The sequence below is a fragment of the Microcebus murinus genome, chromosome 7 (genome assembly GCF_040939455.1).
Source record: "Microcebus murinus isolate Inina chromosome 7, M.murinus_Inina_mat1.0, whole genome shotgun sequence".
NCBI classification, from domain to species: domain Eukaryota; kingdom Metazoa; phylum Chordata; class Mammalia; order Primates; family Cheirogaleidae; genus Microcebus; species Microcebus murinus.
Window position 1 is genome coordinate 100,394,840 of NC_134110.1, and position 17,983 is coordinate 100,412,822.

Below are 17,983 nucleotides of genomic sequence, written 5' to 3' on the forward strand. Positions count from 1 at the left end.
AATGATAAACCATTAGTGTGAACTTTTTATTTAATAGTAATGAAAAAGTCTCTATGCCCCATCAGGTCTATGCTGCAATAAATAAACTGCATTTCTAATTAATTTTCCATATTTTACCCTAAATGAATTAATCCCAAACATACTTTTTCAGAGTATTCTACTCCTGAGTACTAAGAAGAGCAAAAGCATTTTCCTTCTATAAAGTTCTTGAAATATTTCATATGAATGAATTTAAATAAAAACATATTTAGTGCTAATTCTAAGAATTAACACAAAAATACTGTGTTAATTTGCTGGAATTAAACAAGTGAAAGAGGAATCACTGTTCATTTTCTTTATCCTCTGAAAAATAGGAACGAGCCAAAGTCAAAAGAAGAATTGTTCCTATCAAAGAGGTGCTATGAGATATGTAACAAATTATTTCTACAGTTGATTCCTGGAGAGGTATTAACTGCATTTTTAGAATTAATATCTGGGTCTTAGAAGCTGCATTACTGGCTGTTTTATTTTTTATTAAAAAAAATTTTTTTTTAAGGCTGGTCAAGTGAAGCAGTGGGAGTGGAGAAGGAACAAAGGAACCTATAACTGGTTGTGATCAATCACTTGTAAACATCACTGCACTTGGACCAACTGAGCATTACTGCTTGTTTAACTGACAAGTTTCAGCTGAAATGATATATGTGCGATCACCATTTTGGACCACATGAATTGTGGGAGCTTTCTTCAGCAAAATTTTAGGCAAACTGCCCAAGTGGAACTTCTGTAAGGATAATTTATAGTACTGACAGTAAGTGTTAAAGAAATGCTAAATGCCAATTTTATCTCACAGGAAAAAGGAACGAATAGCTTTTTTTGAATTCTAAACTCACCTAGATTAAAGTTTTGATGCATCATCATTTAACATTTTTTATTTACAATTCTATCCTTCTCCTAAAGGTACAAAAGTTTTAAAACAAACAAAAACACCCCTCTGGCACTTTACATTTCATTTCAACAAGTATTGTCCTAGAGCCAGCTATTAGAATCTTATATTCATCAAATGAGAAAATATAATTTGAAGTGAAAAAAAGTTATACCAAATAGAAAAGTATCCTCTATTAAAATTTCAGGAAGATCTTCATTATCTAAAGCAATTCTATACTTTTATTCATATATTTTGTGGAATTCACATATATTTTTCTTACAGCAAACATAACACTGTAGGCCACAAGAAGCTGCAGTACTATTGTTTAATTAGCAGCAAATTAATATTTTAAATCTGGGTATCTGGACAATAAATAGCCTGCTTCTTTGGATGTGAATGTTTAAAATGTAGTATCACTGCAGCTTCATAATGTGATTGCTATTTTACAGAGCTTATACACACACAAAAAATATGATCTTTGTCTATATTTTATACAAATACAACAGTAGTTTGTGAATACATTTTAAGTACATGATATACATGATAAGCCACTTGATTTCCCAATATCACAGAATAGCAATTTTAAATGCAATAAAAATATACAAAATTCAGCCTGGAATGCAGATTTTTTCTTTTCTATTTTGACTCAAAACTTTATCATTAGAACATTTTTAGAGTACTAGTCCAAACACTTTTTCATTAGCTAAAAATACAATTTCAGCAGTCCAGCTTATGTTCAGGCATGATGCAATCCATTTCCTAATGGATTCCCAGTTTTTGTTAAATTCAAAGGGCTGTTAGTAACATACAGCATGTTCTTCACTCCACACCCTGTTATAAAGCCCCCACTTTCCATTCTGAGTTACAGTCACCTTGTGGACAAAAGCTGGGTTTGTTCTGGTAACATTTGCACATCCAAGATCTCCTTTTGCAAGTGCACATGAATACATTGTGGTGGTGTAAAAGTTTGTTAATGACAAATTAAGTCACAGTATAAAAATATATTGTACACCTTTACACCTAATGTAGTCCTTTTTCTATGGATAAAAAAACACAACTGAACGAGACAGAGAAGTTTGTAGCACCATGAAGAGTTGTATCCCAAGTTACATTAGCAGCATGATCCAACATAATATTGAAGGAGTGTTTCTGAGAAGATAAACATTCATTCTGGTTCATTTGTACCACTGAAGCTTATACAATGAAGTGTTTTATACATTAGCAATAGTTCTGAGTCATTTCTAGAGCTAGATGACTTATCAAAAGACACTGCCTTCCATCCTTAGAGGGTTGATAACATTGCAGAAAGGCCTACGAGTGATTTAAGTGTGCCTTTACCAATGTTGGTAGCATTATCTTCTTTTATGTGATCCAAAAAGAGCTCTGTATGGGTTTTTAGCACAAAACTACACAATACAACTTATGTAGATCTATGTAATCACAATAAACTATGTTGTAGACATGGCTGCTGACACAGTGTGAAAAAAACAAGACAAATTCAACGTAGGCACTCGTTTGCTAGAGATAACAGTCTGCCATTGCTAATGACGAATACTCAACGACATTTAAAAGATCTCCTCCAATGTTACACGGATCTCAGTAGGCTAGAAGCAACCTGGGTGAACTGGTATTTTTTAACTTACGTACTGGGAAGACAGTGTGCTTTGAGACACGTAAACTTTGTAAAAAAATAAACCATTGTAAAACCTTATGAAAAGACACACACTGATTCTGTGCAATATAGCAAATTGATAAGAAAACACTGTAAAAATGTACCTGTTTAAAATACCATCTACCATTTTTGTACACAAAGCATTATATATCAAAGGCCTACATATATATCATCTAATGGCACTTGAAAACAAATTATAATAAGTCTTAAAATAAAAGGCATAACCTATAAGAGTTTCTGTAAAGGTTTAGATTCATTTTGAAAGTGCTATATCTTGTAATATGTGTAGTATAGAGGTTGACCAAGCTCTATTTTTAAAAAAAATATTGGCCTATAATATGTGTATTGCTCACTAGATGAATGATCCTGAAAATATGTACTCTTTAACATTCATTATTAGCTTAATAAAGCAATCAGCTCTGGCTCATGTTTCAGTCAGTATATGGTTTTTAAAAACCGCTACTGTCCAAATTAACACAATATATCACTATATTCCACAAATGACTAAGAAAAATAAAGCACAAGCAACAAGTAGGCAAAAATACACAGCTTAAGAGAAACACTAAATGAAATTAAACAGTTGCACAAAGAGTGGTGCATGATCAGCCAGGACAATCGAAGTTTTAAAAAACCGCACTTGGTAATAGGATTTTAAAATGCAAGTTTTGACAGTGACCAATAACTATAAAGATATTTGTGTATATTAATGTATAATATTGCTTACAGTGCCAAGATCCTTCCACAAGCATACTTCTGTGTTCGGTGCCTTAATTTGTATGCACATGTGGAAGTCAAACTGAATGAGGTTCAATATCTTGTCTGAGGTCCAAATTTCTAAACTATTTTTTTAACTTAATGTTAATCCCTTTTTTATTTTTAACCAAGCTAAGGCACTACCAGAAATTTCAAGGATGATGATTCTGGCCACTGGAGAATGAAAACAGCCGGCAATAATTATTTTTAATCACATCTAGTTGACATAGAAACAAATTTTTTCTAGGAAAAAAGAGAGCCAATTCTGTGTTAAATCCTTGTTAGAACATTGTGCAATTAAAAAAACAAGTCTGCCTCATCTTTAATAGAAATTCTCTCAAAAACAGTTTAGTGACCACTACAGTCAATTTTAAAAACAAATTAGCTGAATTCCCTCTTACTTTGAAGTGTTATTTCAAGTCTGTGGGGGCAGCAATAGGCAAAGAGGTGTACGTATGAGAATGAAGACTCCATAATTTTAACACTGGTGCCCTGAAAGATGCATCTGAATTCCACACAGGGCAAGAATTAGGTTAAAAAAGGTGTGTGTATGTGTGTGTGTCTGTATGTATATATGTACATATCAGACACACATACATATATGGTGCCATTCCCCATTTCCAAAATGCTTTATTTAATAAATCCTGGTACTCCCTTTTTTTTAAATTAGCAGTGAAATACAGCCTACTAAGGCCAACGTCTTAGTTCATTAAGTTGATGACTTCTTAAGCAAATTTTAGACAGAATAAAGTAGTGCTTCCACACTTGCTATTTGTGATTTCTATTTAAAAATAGGTTTCTATTTATTTGTGCTGTCACCAAATTTCTTTTTCCTTTTATATGGTGATTAAAGCAATATTGAACACTAATCATTCAACTAAAGATTTAGGTAAGCAATCTGTTTCATAGAAACTAAAGGAAGCAGTGACGAAGCAGAGCGAAAGCCTACTTTCAGAGCAAATATTCTCCTAACCAAAAGCTTAGGAGCAGTTTGAAAAATTTAAAAATGTATTTCCTTATTAACATATATAATTTTAATGCCTTTGGAACACACTTTTTAATAAAATGTAATTTTTCATAATAAAATTTAAATACATAAGTATAAAAACTACTGCTCCTAGGATTAAAAAAAATAGGAGCATGATAAAATATTAGGAGCCAAAGCTCCTTCAGAGAGCAACTTTGATTCTATGAAGTGCGATATACGTGTGTGTGTATAATATATATAGTGAAACCCCCATTTATATTATTACAATTTACATTTCTCCACAAATTATACTACTCCCAAATATTTTAAATAATGCATTATAATCAGTCATCTGCACTCATTTTCAGAAATTCTTGGTAAACATTGCAATCTGCAGTGATAACTGGCCCTACAAAAGAGAAAGAAGCTTCCATATAGGGCTAATGAGTGCTCAGAATATTTTTTTTTAAAGAGATATATACTCTTTTATAAACCTCCCACCCTTACCCCTGCCCCAACAGATAGGGTCCCAAAATAAGGTGTTAACAAGTGCTTAATAGATATGTTTCTTAGGTTGATGTTCCAACTGATGCTTAGAAAAATATAGTAATTAGATCTTAAAGAAACTTATGGTGGTTGTCTAACGTGAGGAAAGCCTATAATAACTGTTTTATTCAGTGAATACAATATTCTCGATTGTTATTTTCACATTAACCAAGATAGTGCTTATTTTGCTTTACTTTGTTCCCCTCTACAAATTGAACTTATTTGCAACACTCCTCCCCTTCCCCAGAAATGCATAAAAGTGGGGTTTTACTGTATATATTTTTAGTCATTTAAAACTTTGTGGTAATTCCTCAAACAGTTTTCTGATGCATTTAACTTGAAATTCTCCATTCAAAAATCACGAGAAAAGATGGATTCACATTGAATAAGACAGATAGCATGGGGGTAGGATTGTTTTTGTTTTCTGCTTTTGGCTCTTAAAGAAACGTGTCAAATTCAGCAAGAAGTGATATAAGCAACATGCTTTTACTTTACTCCTAAAGCATCTAGTTTTCAACCCTGCTAATAGGGGACATGAGCCTTACCCAAGTTCCCAAGTATAACCGTGTGCTTCACATCTACTTTCCTGCTTAGGAGTCTACGACACCATAGATGCTGAGACAGTCCACTCTGGGATAAACATACCTGATGTTTGTAGTGCTACAATGGCTCCAGATTCTGGACTAACCATGGACCAACAATCAAAATAAAATTGCTGACTATACTCAACCCACCCTTTGGCTGTGAAAGGTGGAAAGATTAAAGAGATCTATCTATATATTGAGACTCTGAAGACTCCGATGCCATAAGCTACTAATATATTAAATGGAAAAACAGCAAGTTAAGAAGGTTGAAAAGTGGCAAAACATCTTGTATACTAATTTAGGGGCTACTATTAAGTAACATGAAATGCCATGTCACCTTACTAGGAATTCTTTTTGCTGTAAATACTGGTGCTTTGTGTTTAGGGTTTGTTTCCTTATATGCTCATAATAAAGACAGCAAATATTTCAGCCAGACAATAGCAAGTCTTCAAAATATACTGATCTGAAGTTATGGTATAGCTAAGAAACTTAACTGTTATCTCCTCAAACTGGATTCTTAATTCATTAAAATACTTGATTATGAATCCATTTAGAGACTAGCAAAAATTTTAAAAGTCTTGAGTTATTCACATACATTTTATAAAATTTACATTCTGTTGCAAAATTTTTTAATGAGCCAAGTGTCAAAAGGTAGAGCCATTGTTATTGGACAAAAGTGAAAATTTTAAGATCTAAAAGTAATTTGAACATGGGATTTATAAAACTTTCCTAATAATAATGGCTTTCCTATATGAAAAAACCTCTTAAAATATGACAATTGGCAGTGAATCAGGACAAAATACCCTGGTAAACATAACTGAACACAAATGGTTCCAAAGCTCATTAAAAAAGCTAGTTTCTATTTCATACTGGCTTAATGAAAACTGTTATTATACAAAAGCAGAAAGTTTTATACTGCCTTAAAGTAGGCACTAAAATAAAAATGGTCATCTAGGGCAGGGCTACACATACATTTCTGTAATAAATCCACATCCCAGAATCCTACTGAAAAGCTTGATGGAAACGTGGGAGGGTGGTGCTTGTGCTTAAACTGCTGGTGAAAGCTGCTGACAGCGAGTGCAGAGACCCAAGCCCTATAGTGTTTGCAGGATCCTGAAGATCCTGTGTTTGTGGGGGGAGCTGGGAAACAGAAGAATGTGCTTCCTCTTGGGAATAGCTCATTCCAAGGCTCCCCACTGATATAGGATTATAGGGAGGACCATTTAAAGGTATGAAATTAAACAACTGAGAAAAATCCAATGCTGGTGTGTTTAGGGGGTCACTGATAGAGATAGAACTTTTGGACAGGGAGAGCTCCCCCGCACCATCATCTAGGGACCCAATCTGAGGATCCAACCCTAGCTTAGATGACGATGCTTGAGAATCCTGGGATGAAGAGGGCATGCCACCTTGTAACTCCATCAAGTAACTCTCAATTTCCCCCTTTAATGGCTGTTCTTTTTCAGGAATAGAAATTGCATATGAGGTAGAACTGAATGGATATTTGAAAGAAAGGTGGTGAGAGGGATGAACAGCATCCATATCTATTGGGCATGTCATTCCCAAAGGTAAAGTTGTGATCATTTGGTGGGCAGATCCCGAGCTCTGCATGGACTGAAATGGAGTGTTATAGAGGTTTAACTGCAAAGTGTTTGTGAATGGCTTTGATAACAGTTCACTGGAAGGTAAGGACATCACCGGAAGGAGCTCATCTTTTATAGGCACAGACACATTGCAGGTAAATGGATCCAGGAAATCCACTGGTTCTGTTTTGACCTTCAGAAGCTCTTGATTGTGACTCTTCTTCATATGTCGAGTCAGGTGATCCTTCCGTCCAAATCTCTGTGCACAATACTGACAGAGGAAGTCCTTTCTTCCAGTGTGCACCACCATGTGTCTCCGGACATCTTTTCGGGTGTAGAACCGGCGATCACAATGTTCGCACTGGTGCTTTTTTTCTTTAATTCCACCGGATGACTTGCCCGCATGAGATTTAAGGTGCTCCAGAAGCACTCCTGTGCTTTCGAAAGTCTGCAAACATACCTTGCAGGTGAGGTCGCCGCTTGTTGCGGCATGCAAGGCCAAGTGACGTTTAAACCCAAGCTTGGTATTATAGTTTTTGCCACATTCTTCGCACTTAAACGTCTCTTTGTTAGGGTCGTGTGTATGGAGGTGATTCTTCAGATGATCTTTCCGGTGAAACATTTTCTCACAATAATTACACTTGTGGGTTTTCTCAGGAGAATGAGTAGCCATGTGCCTTTAAATACAGATATATTCTGTAAGTAATTATCACAACCAAAATGGCATGTATTCACTTTTCAAATGGAAGCTAAACTATTATGCTAACATAGAATTCCCTTAATAATGAAAACTGTTTAACTTAATATATACCACAAGGATAGTTAATTCACCTAAATACTGCAAAACTTGAGCCATTTAAGTTGCCACTTTAGTTTTTGCTGGTTTTTAGCTATCATTACACAAGCAAATGAGCAAGACTGAATATACTCACGTAAACGTCCATACCCTTTTCTTGTCGAAATTTCTTTCTACAAATGGAAATCTACTCTCATTAAGCATTTTATTTTAAAAAATCCAAAGACACTAACACATAAAAGTATGTGATTCAGAATACTAAAAACTAGCCAATGTCTAATCTACTTAACATTTCCTCTCTGCAAATCAGCTGAAAAATGTGTATACAAATACATATGTTTACAATGGCTTCAAATAGCCAACATAAGAGAAAATATAATCTGAAAGACAAATAAGTTTAATACCTTTGTAATTTGTACTTAGAAACAAAGGCCTTGGTGCAGTCTTGTTGTGTGCACTTGTAGGGCCTCTCTCCTGTGTGAGAGTAGGAGTGAACCTTTAATTTCTCAACACTGTTAAAGGCCTTGTCACACAGTTGGCAAGTAAAGTTTTTTCTTGGTTTGGTTTCACCACGCTTACGTTTCCCTGAAGGGACTTTCTGGGTATCTCTTACTTCTGACAAATCACCAGGAATGACAGTGGCCATCGCAGCCTAAACCAGGCCTTCTTGTTGGACACTTGGGAACTGCCCAACTCCACTAAATGATATAGCTTTAGGTGGCTTCTCAAGTTTCATGTGGTCGTAAAAGAAAGCAAAAAGGGACTGGAAAAAAAAATAAGAAACAACTAGTTTGTAACTAAACTCAATTTTTAAAAATTTTATTTGCTATGTGATGCTTTTGAATTAAAAAAGAAACCAATAAAATGGATTCAGCTGGTCTAATGTAATATCTGTAGGTATCTTTATATTTGTCAAAATATATATAAATGCATTGCTCAGAATGAACAGTTCATACATACCCTGAAATTCCACCTGACAAATGTTGTACTTAAGCATAGCAGTAGTGATTTCAGGAACTCTCAGAAAGCATCAAAACATAACTCTAAAAGTGGCATTATTAAGCTTCAATTTTTACAAACGATTAGAGAGAACATAAATCTGACTAAAAACAATGTTTCAGCAAGTACCTCAACGTCTAAAGATCATTTTGATTTGTGCACATCAGCTCTAGTCAGACCCTCTACTGTAGGAAAACAGACATAAGCAACTAAAAACTCTTTGAGGCACCTTGTGAACCACTGAATCATGGAAGAGGCAATTCATGCACAGACACTAGAGGCCTGAAAGAGTTGAATGCACCACCCAAGGTGAAAATTTACTCTTTATACCAGGGTCCTCATACTCTGAAGGCTTTCTGAGTCAAGAGCAGAAATGATTTATCTTCCTAACAAATATTCATTCTTGAAATGGTGAAATATTTTGATGCTATAGTAGGTGAAGAGCATGGGGAAAAAATATACCTAAAGTAATTTTCCTCAACATTTTTCACATCATAGGAAATGGATTATATTCCTTAGGCACACTGAAGTTAGTAGATAAGCTGGAGTCATTAGGCTTCCCCAAGAGCTGAGGGGGTCAGCCTTTTGACATACCTGTAACCTGTGTGCAGCAGACCTGTTGGGACTTCTGACTTAGTACACAATACCTGTGCAAGAATACATCATTAAAGAGGTGTTTCAGCTTTGTAAAAAGTCAGAGTTTCAATTTATTGGTGCTGTGAGAAAGAATGAAATGTACATATGGTACAGGAAATATGCCTTTTTAAACAAAAAATTTAAAACTGAATTGAAATCTTTGAAAATTTATAGAAAAGACATAGTAAATAATATCAACTCTATTTCTCACAGTAAGAAAGGCAACTTCCCAAAGATCCAATTGACAAAAGAGTTAAATGATTCCTCAAGGTTTGTGAATGCTAGTTAAGCTATAGATACTTAGCACTAAGAGATATGATAATATTTGCTACATTTTTTAAAAAAGATCTGATTTTTAAATTGAAAACTTGAATGTGGCTAAATGACTATTATTACCTAATCAATTAAATTTTTCATCCTATTACATATTTTAAAAAAACAACTTCCTTATTTCACTTGTGTTTTAGCTTTAGACTGATACTGACACTTGCCTTCACAAGCTAGGTCTATTATACTGATTTTCACAGATTCCAGTTATACTTTTGCAGGAGCTCTAAATACCTACATTTAAAAAAAAAATTACGCGCATGTTCCAATAGGTCTTACTGTATTTTAGTGTAGATTCTGTTCCTGAACAGACAAAATACAGCAATTATCCACTCATTTAATTAAAGCAGTAAAGAATATGTGTAAGCTAATCAGTGTCCTTTCATCTTTATTTGGTAGATACAGGCAAGGCCTTTGTGGTGATCAAACTGTCTAAAAGTCTCTCTTGCAGTTTAAAAGTGACATTAACACAATGCAACTGACATTACCGATACTAACATAATATATTCCTCTGGTTTTAGATTTTCTAGATCTCAAGGACTTGTTCTTTTCCTGCTATATTCTCATTCAAAAGACAGCTCGTCTGCCTTCCTCAGAAATATCTAAACAGCTATTCTGCTGTAACCAGTAATGACACTATAAATGGTATAAAGCATTTTACCAAGGCAGGAAACAAATTTGATTTTCATTATTTGATTTCCTAACATATACTTTTATGCACCTATTTAGAATATTGTGGGAAACATTATCATTTTCCCATTGCAAAATCAAAACAGGATGCAAAGTGTCTAAATCCCTATATATAACAAATATCTGAAAATATTTCAAAGACTGGTCATATTTGCCATTGTATTACAAGATCCAACTCTAATGGGCAGACACAATTCTAGCTGAGAAAAATAATTTCTAAGTTATTAAAAAATGTATTAAAAGTACACCATGAAATAATATATAAACATTTGATTACATTAAAATTGGTGATACTCAATATGGAGTAACAAATTAATTCTGTTATCTTTGGATGTACATACTGAGCAATGAAGAATTGCACTGATTTCAAATATTACACTTTTCTAAGACCAGCTGAAATTTTTTCATGGCTGATAATACCTTTTTATTTCAACATATAACAAAACTCAAGTTAATTATCAGAGGTGCATAGGATAAGGTTGTGCATTCAACATCTAATAAAAGACCACATTCACAATATGCATATCAAATACTTTAAATGTGCATGCACAGAATTATAGTGATTTTTATTCAATGCATACCTGATTACAGATGGAAAAAGCCTCAGACTTTGATCTTAGCCAGTCCCATTGACTCTTCGTGGAAGAGAACGAAATCCAATCCTTCCCATTTTGGCCAATCTATGGAGAAAAAGTAAGAATGGACTATCCTCTAAATGGAACCAGTGTACAAATGACAGAAATATAGGATGAAAGAATTGCAATTTCATGGCACATGCTTACATTTCATACTCTGCTGACAAGTCATGCATTAATTTTCACCAATTGCACATTTTTATTAATTTTAAGCATATTTACATGACCAAATGCACAACAAATAAGTAAGATAGTATTACCTAGATAAATGGCAATTTGTGATGCAGAATGACTCCCTACTTCTTTCCCAAATTAAAAATTAATTTAAAAAAGTCTAACATACCTACTCAGAGGAATGGATGTTAGAGTCACTTTTTATAAACCAAACTGATCAAAATTTCATTATGCTTAACAGTATTATGGAAGCAACAAAGAAACTTAATCCCCTCTAGGGGAGCATATCTGGAACCTCACCAAAGAACAACAGGCTCCTGATGAAAGCACTCACACCCACGTTGAGCACACTTGTGCAACTGGGGTTTCTCAGAGCTACACTTTGTTACCTGCAATACCTGCCAACTCATTTTTCAGAATGCTGCAAGGATTGCTGAAATGTAGCAACTATGCGCTTTTTAGATTTCAAAAGCATGCAAGAGAAGTTAAATATAGGTTTGCTACATGAGAAGGGGGTGTTAAGAAGAAGCATCTTTTGGTTTAAGAGATCACTGTTAAAAAAATCTTAAAATAGCTTCAAAATGACTACTAGTAGCACCGTTATCAGTAGACTGAGAACATGCATGGAAAAAAATGTTAATAATTCTTGATCATACAAGTAAATGTGAAAATAATAATGGTAAAAAGACAGAAAAATCTAGAATTATCTATTATTATAAAGAGTACAAGGCATAGAGAGATTAGTAAACTCTTAAGTATTTTAAAGATTTACATTTAGAAACCATGATTGTAAGAACTTGAGAAGAATAATATAAATCAAACAGTTAAAATACAAAACAAAAGGATTCATCAAAGACAGGTCACATAAAATAACTTTAAAGTTCTAAACACAAATCTAATAAATTCTCCTGAAATAAAATTTTCACATACTTTAAGAATTTTATGGTATCTAAATAAGATATTTAATAGAAGGCATTCAAGCATCATTATGAAAATACTAAGGGTATATTTGAAAGCAGCATTATTCTCATAGTTTAAAAGACAATACAAATAAAAATTCAGACCTATAAAAGATATTTTAAAGGTTAAAGCAAAAGCTCTATTCTTTTGTAAAGCCCAGGACATGCATAAATAGAAGAACTGAATTTTGTACATCAAGACTATACAATAATAAAATTAACTTCATAAATACTTACTTGCCCAGGGCACATACTGAGATTTTGGTAGTATAATTAAGAATATAAAAGACCGTTTTGTGTATTGTTATTTTAGTAATATAAATACCTTATGAGTGTAGAGTGTTTTCATCTCTATTATCTCCCTGGAATTCAATGCCTCTGAGAGGTGGATGCATTTTTCATCACTGCCATTTTAAGGTAAAAGGCCCATAGAAGTTGAACAACTTGACAGCATAGGTATGGTTAAGAAGGACGTATGCCCTAAAACCTCTAGTTCACTTTTGTTTGACTGTATTCTATGACAAGGCAGGTTTAGCAAACCAATTTCTAAGTGAACAAATCCTGTCACTATACTTAAAAGATCAGAAGAGGAAAGAGTGCCTATTTTCTCTTTTAGAGCTGCCACATATGATCCCCAAAAGGAAATAAATTTAAGACTCAAAAAATTTAAAGATAGTTTATAAAGAAGTTTTAAATAATTTAAATAACTATTCAAATAATAACTACTATATCTGTCTGAGTATGTAACTATTTTGGTAGAAAGATATCTAAAACAAAAGTTGACTAGCAAACAATAAATTTATATATTGTTTCCTTTTTTCCCTAATCAACATAAATTTTATTATATTTAAATACATTCATAAAATCTTTATGTTTACTGTTCAATGGCATTTTATAATAAAAATACTTTAGCATCTAAGTATTTCAATATAAAGTTATGTTTCTTGTTTTGAGATACTCCAATAGTCTTCAAATTACCCCTGCTATGTATTTTATAGTCTGAAGTAAAATAATAAAGGAATCTTTTTTTTTTTTTTTTTTTTTTTGAGACAGTCTCACTTTGTTACCAGGCTAGAGTGAGTGCCGTGGCGTCAGCCTAGCTCACAGCAACCTCAAACTCCTGGGCTCAAGCGATTCTGCTGCCTCAGCCTCCCGAGTAGCTGGGACTACAGGCATGCGCCACCATGCCCGGCTAATTTTTTCTATATATATTAGTTGGCCAATTAATTTCTTTCTGTTTATAGTAGAGACGGGGTCTCGCTTTTGCTCAGGCTGGTTTCGAACTCCTGACCTTGAGCAATCCACCCGCCTCGGCCTCCCAGAGAGCTAGGATTACAGGCGTGAGCCACCGCGCCCAGCTAAAGGAATCATTTTAACTTAGTTTATCACAAAACATAAGAGTTGGGGTTAATTTCCCTAGATTCAACCTATTTTGAGTTTCTTATGAGTTGCCAAATAATTTCAAAGGACTGCTAAATTTTCCCCAAACAAAGGAAATTAGGAGCTGGTGAGAATAAATAATTATTTGGATTGACATAATAAAAATAAACACACAGTTTATATTTATGTAATCCTAACTGAAATGTTAACTAAAATTGTCTGTGTATTCCCTTTTATGAGATTAAGAAAAACTTAAAGAAAGAACTGAAACTATCTTGACACTATTCACTATTCTGAAAAGTCTGCAACAAAACTGTACCCATGTTTTTCTTTTCTACTTAAAAATATCAAAGATTGGCTGGGCGTGGTGGCTCACGCCTGTAATCCTAGCACTTTGGGAGGCCAAGGCGGGCAGATCACTCAAGGTCAGGAGTTTAAGACCAGCCTGAGCAAGAGTGAGACCCAATCTCTACTAAAAATAGAAACAAATTAATTGGCCAAATAAAAATATATAGAAAAAATTAGCCAGGCATGGTGGCACATGCCTGTAGTCCCAGCTACTCAGGAGGCTGAGGAGGATCGTCTGAGCCCAGGAATTTGAGGTTGTTGTGAGCTAGGCTAATGCCACAGCAGTCTAGCCTGGGCAACAGAGTGAGACTCTGTCTTAAAAAAAAAAAAAAAAAAAAAAATCAAAGATTGGTTAGTATACTTTTCAAGTGATAAAAATTCTTTTTTGACTTGTCTCAAGAATTGTGAACCATAAAATATATTAATACATATAGCCATCTCAAATTTCTCTAAGGCAAAAAAGCATTTTAGAATATCCTTTAAGTTTTTGTTGTTATCAGAAGAGGCATTTTTTTCCAGAATGACTTTGACTTTGCATACATAGAAACAATAGTTAGAGGGAATATCAAGTGTCTGTGTGCATATATACACAAGCTTATCTTTACACATTTTACATTATTCTAAAATAGTGACTCCCACAGAAAATAATCAAGAATGAATCATAAAAAAAAAAAAAGAATGAATCATACATCGGAGGGTCCTCTAAAATCAATTCCTATGAGATACCAACAAAAGAACAGGCCTATATATTGAAAACTGTTTCTATACTTTAAAATTCCATAGTTATGATAGTCATTTGGCTAACAGCTGCGAAGTTTTGTACTTACCTCCATTAATAATGCTTTCATATTTAAAAGTCAAACATAGATTTTGCTAATTAAGGGCAAATGCCATCAGTTATCAAAGCTTTATTCTCCTTTATGCTAATCATAAAACACCCTTAGTAAATAATTCAGAAAATGTCAAAATTTCCTGAAAACATGTTTTTCATATAAAGTAAATTAGGTAGGTTGCAAAAGGAAACTTACCAGTTCTTAATATTTTAATTTATGTATATGAAACACAATAAGAGTTCTGAATAATGTGAAAGAAACGAATAATAACATAATTGAAGATAGTCAATTTTGAAGTAAGGGCAACAGCATACTTAGAACATTTTTTTTTAAAACAACTTCAAAGGTCCTGTACAATAATTTGGAAGTTTTTATAGTATTCAATTTCTATAGGTCTATAAAATCACTTATTAGTCACTAAAATATTATTATTAGTAAAAGGAAAAAAAACTATCTTGCAATTATAAAAGCCTAAGAGAGAATGAAAAATCAACTGTATACAGCACAGGAGCAGTGGCTGTGTCAGTTTTATTCAGTGCTGTTTCTCATAAAAGGCAATAAAATAACTTGAATGAATAAAAAAAAAAATTAGGGCAAGTGCTTACCATCAATACAATGACCTAGAGTTTTGCTCAATTACCTAAGTAGACATGGGACAGAACTTAAGATGACCTTCCATATCCATAGGTTCCTCATCTGTGGACTCAGCCAACCACAAATTGAAAATATTAAAAAAAAATAATTGCATCTGTACTGAACATGTACAGATTTTTTTTGGAGGGGGGATGTCAGTATTCCCCCAAACAATACAGTATAACAACTATTTACATTGTATTAGGTATCATAAGTAATCTAGAGATGGGAAGGATGTGCATATGTTATATGCAAATACTACACCATTTTACAGCAGGGTCTTGAGAATCTTTGGACTTTGGTAACCTAGAGAGGTCCTGGAGCCAATCTACAGATACTGAGGAATGACTATACATATAAATATTCAAGTCAAACATAATATGTAGTATGGACACATTTTGGTACAACAAATTGAATAGGCTAATAGAAATGTTATTTTTTGAAACTATGCAGCTATTTGAAAAGTTTTAGATTAAAAAAATAGCAATTAAAATAGAAAGTTGTCTAAAACACTTATTTTGCTGCAGAGAACAAGCATCCTCTGATTGATCTTATTACTAATGAATCAATAAGTCAAGTCCTTATTACTAAGGAATCATCAATTCAGACCCAATTCCTAATAAAAATTTCCAAGGTGAAAACATGCCTGGTGCCTATATGAGTGCCCGGCACAGAGCAGGAAGGATGGTGAGCCCCTTAGATGGGGCTGATCCCCACAGAAGGGAGCAGAAAGGAGCAGGAGCGCCCACTGAGAAGCAGGAGACACAGCCAAGATTTGCACCTGATTTGCCTGAGTTATGGTAGGTCCCCAAAGAACTCATTTTATAACAGGAATATGGAAAACTACAGTATTATTTTCATGTATTAGATGTTATAGTTTACTAAAATTAATCCAAAAACGATGCCCTTTCGAAATTACTGTCTTTAATATTTTTAACGTATTTTGAGCAATTCATTAAAATGTAGTTCTAGGATAATCTTTTTGAAATTTACCATAAAAATTAGCTCTACTGATGTTTAGAAATATGTTATATTTAATATGCAAATAATAAAAACTAATAGAGAGGTGAAGAAAATAGCAGACCTATTTGTTTTTAAGAACCAACAGGAAAAAGTCAACAAGTTCCAAAGTGGAACCAGGAAATCCTAGCATCAGTTCTCCTACCATACAATTAGGATATTCTTTTTTAGGCCACTCATTTTCTAGAGTACCCACACAGAATGAATAGATAACTCAATGAAGATGGAATATCAAATAAATTTTATCTTCCAATTCAGAAATATTTTCCTTGGTTATTTATCTTATGGAGCAAAATGATGTTAAGTTAAATATTTTTTCTTCTCTTTGTTTTAATGATCTATAACGTAGAAGTTAGTACTTCATTTTAATTGCTATGTGTGTGGGGGGGGAGGGCGTCCCTATGATTGTATATTCTTATCAAACTAAAAAAACTAAAAAATACAGATGAATTGTACAACACTGGCATATTTTCATATTCTTCACATAGGGCAATTAGTCAGTATTTGCAAACAGGAAATGAGGAATTGTGCAAAAGGGAAGCAATGATGCCTGAGAGAGAGCAAAGAACAGCAATTGTATCTGAATATAAAGAAAGTGTTTAATCAATACTTTGACTATTTTAAAAGATTTCCTGGGCTTTTTTTTTTTTTTTTTTTTGCATAAAGCATTTCCAAAATATTAGTGATCTGGCTATTAATATTATAAAGTTAGGTAGCCCATAGGTCAGCTTAATCTGAAAACATATCCTAATCCCAAATTATGATGAATTCTTTACCTTATTACCATTAACCCCTTAAGTTTCTGGGGGTACAATAAAAATGTTTGACACCAACTATAAACATGTTCATGCTGAAGGACCTTTAATGTCTGGAGAACATACCTCCATTCATGTATGATTAACTGCCTAATGCTATTAAAATCGCAAATACAGAACAATCCAGATTTCATGTTTGAACTCTCAAGCATCCATAACTAAATCTGTCTATAAATTCAAACAAAAATGTAGCAATCAGACACATTATAAGAAAAGTGGTAAGGAAAGTTTTAATTAGCTAAAGAAGCTAAAGCAGAGAATTAGTTTTAAGCAATCTCAAAGGAAAGTGCACTTTAAATTTGGGCTTGTGCTGTGGTATAAATGTTGCTAAATGGATGTGCTGATGCTTAAGTAGCACTAAGAAATATAATGAAAACAGAATTCACAACCAGGTCCCAGTCTGCACATGTCATTAATCTGTCCTCCTAACTTGTGCCCATGTGGCTGTCAAGGATACCATCACTTCTAGAAGCAACCATTACATTATTCCCACCTAGGTGAAGGTAAATAGGATCAGTTCTAGGCAAAACTGTCAAGTCAGGGGTGGCCACTCCCTCCCTTCCTCAAGAGAACTCCATGCACTCTCCCAGCTGGCACAATTAGAAGACATTTGATACTTATATTCCTTGACCAATTCTACTTGAGCAAAAATGAACTTGAAAACCTTATCCCTCTGAACCTTTTACTCTTAATATGGACTATAAACTCTTCTTGAAAGGACCTGTCTGA

The 17,983-nt window shown here is 33.7% G+C and overlaps 1 protein-coding gene across 5 annotated transcripts in view; it reads right to left on the reverse strand.

The window, feature by feature from the left end:
- Positions 1–751: 751 nt before the first annotated feature.
- The window catches only part of PLAG1 (PLAG1 zinc finger), a 49,612-nt gene continuing 32,380 nt past the window's right edge, over positions 752–17,983 (reverse strand). For 3 of the 5 annotated variants that reach the window (XM_012774086.2, XM_012774085.2, XM_076005306.1), the window contains 3 exons: positions 11,039–11,137; positions 8,210–8,568; positions 754–7,686 (listed from right to left, as the gene is read on the reverse strand). In XM_012774086.2, the coding sequence (XP_012629540.1) occupies positions 6,429–7,686; positions 8,210–8,451 (1,500 nt within the window). In that variant the 5' untranslated portion in view covers positions 8,452–8,568; positions 11,039–11,137 and the 3' untranslated portion in view covers positions 754–6,428. Of the gene's footprint in view, positions 7,687–8,209; positions 8,569–11,038; positions 11,138–17,983 lie in introns of all 5 variants that reach the window. The other 2 variants (XM_012774087.2, XM_076005307.1) reach the window with 1 other exon arrangement.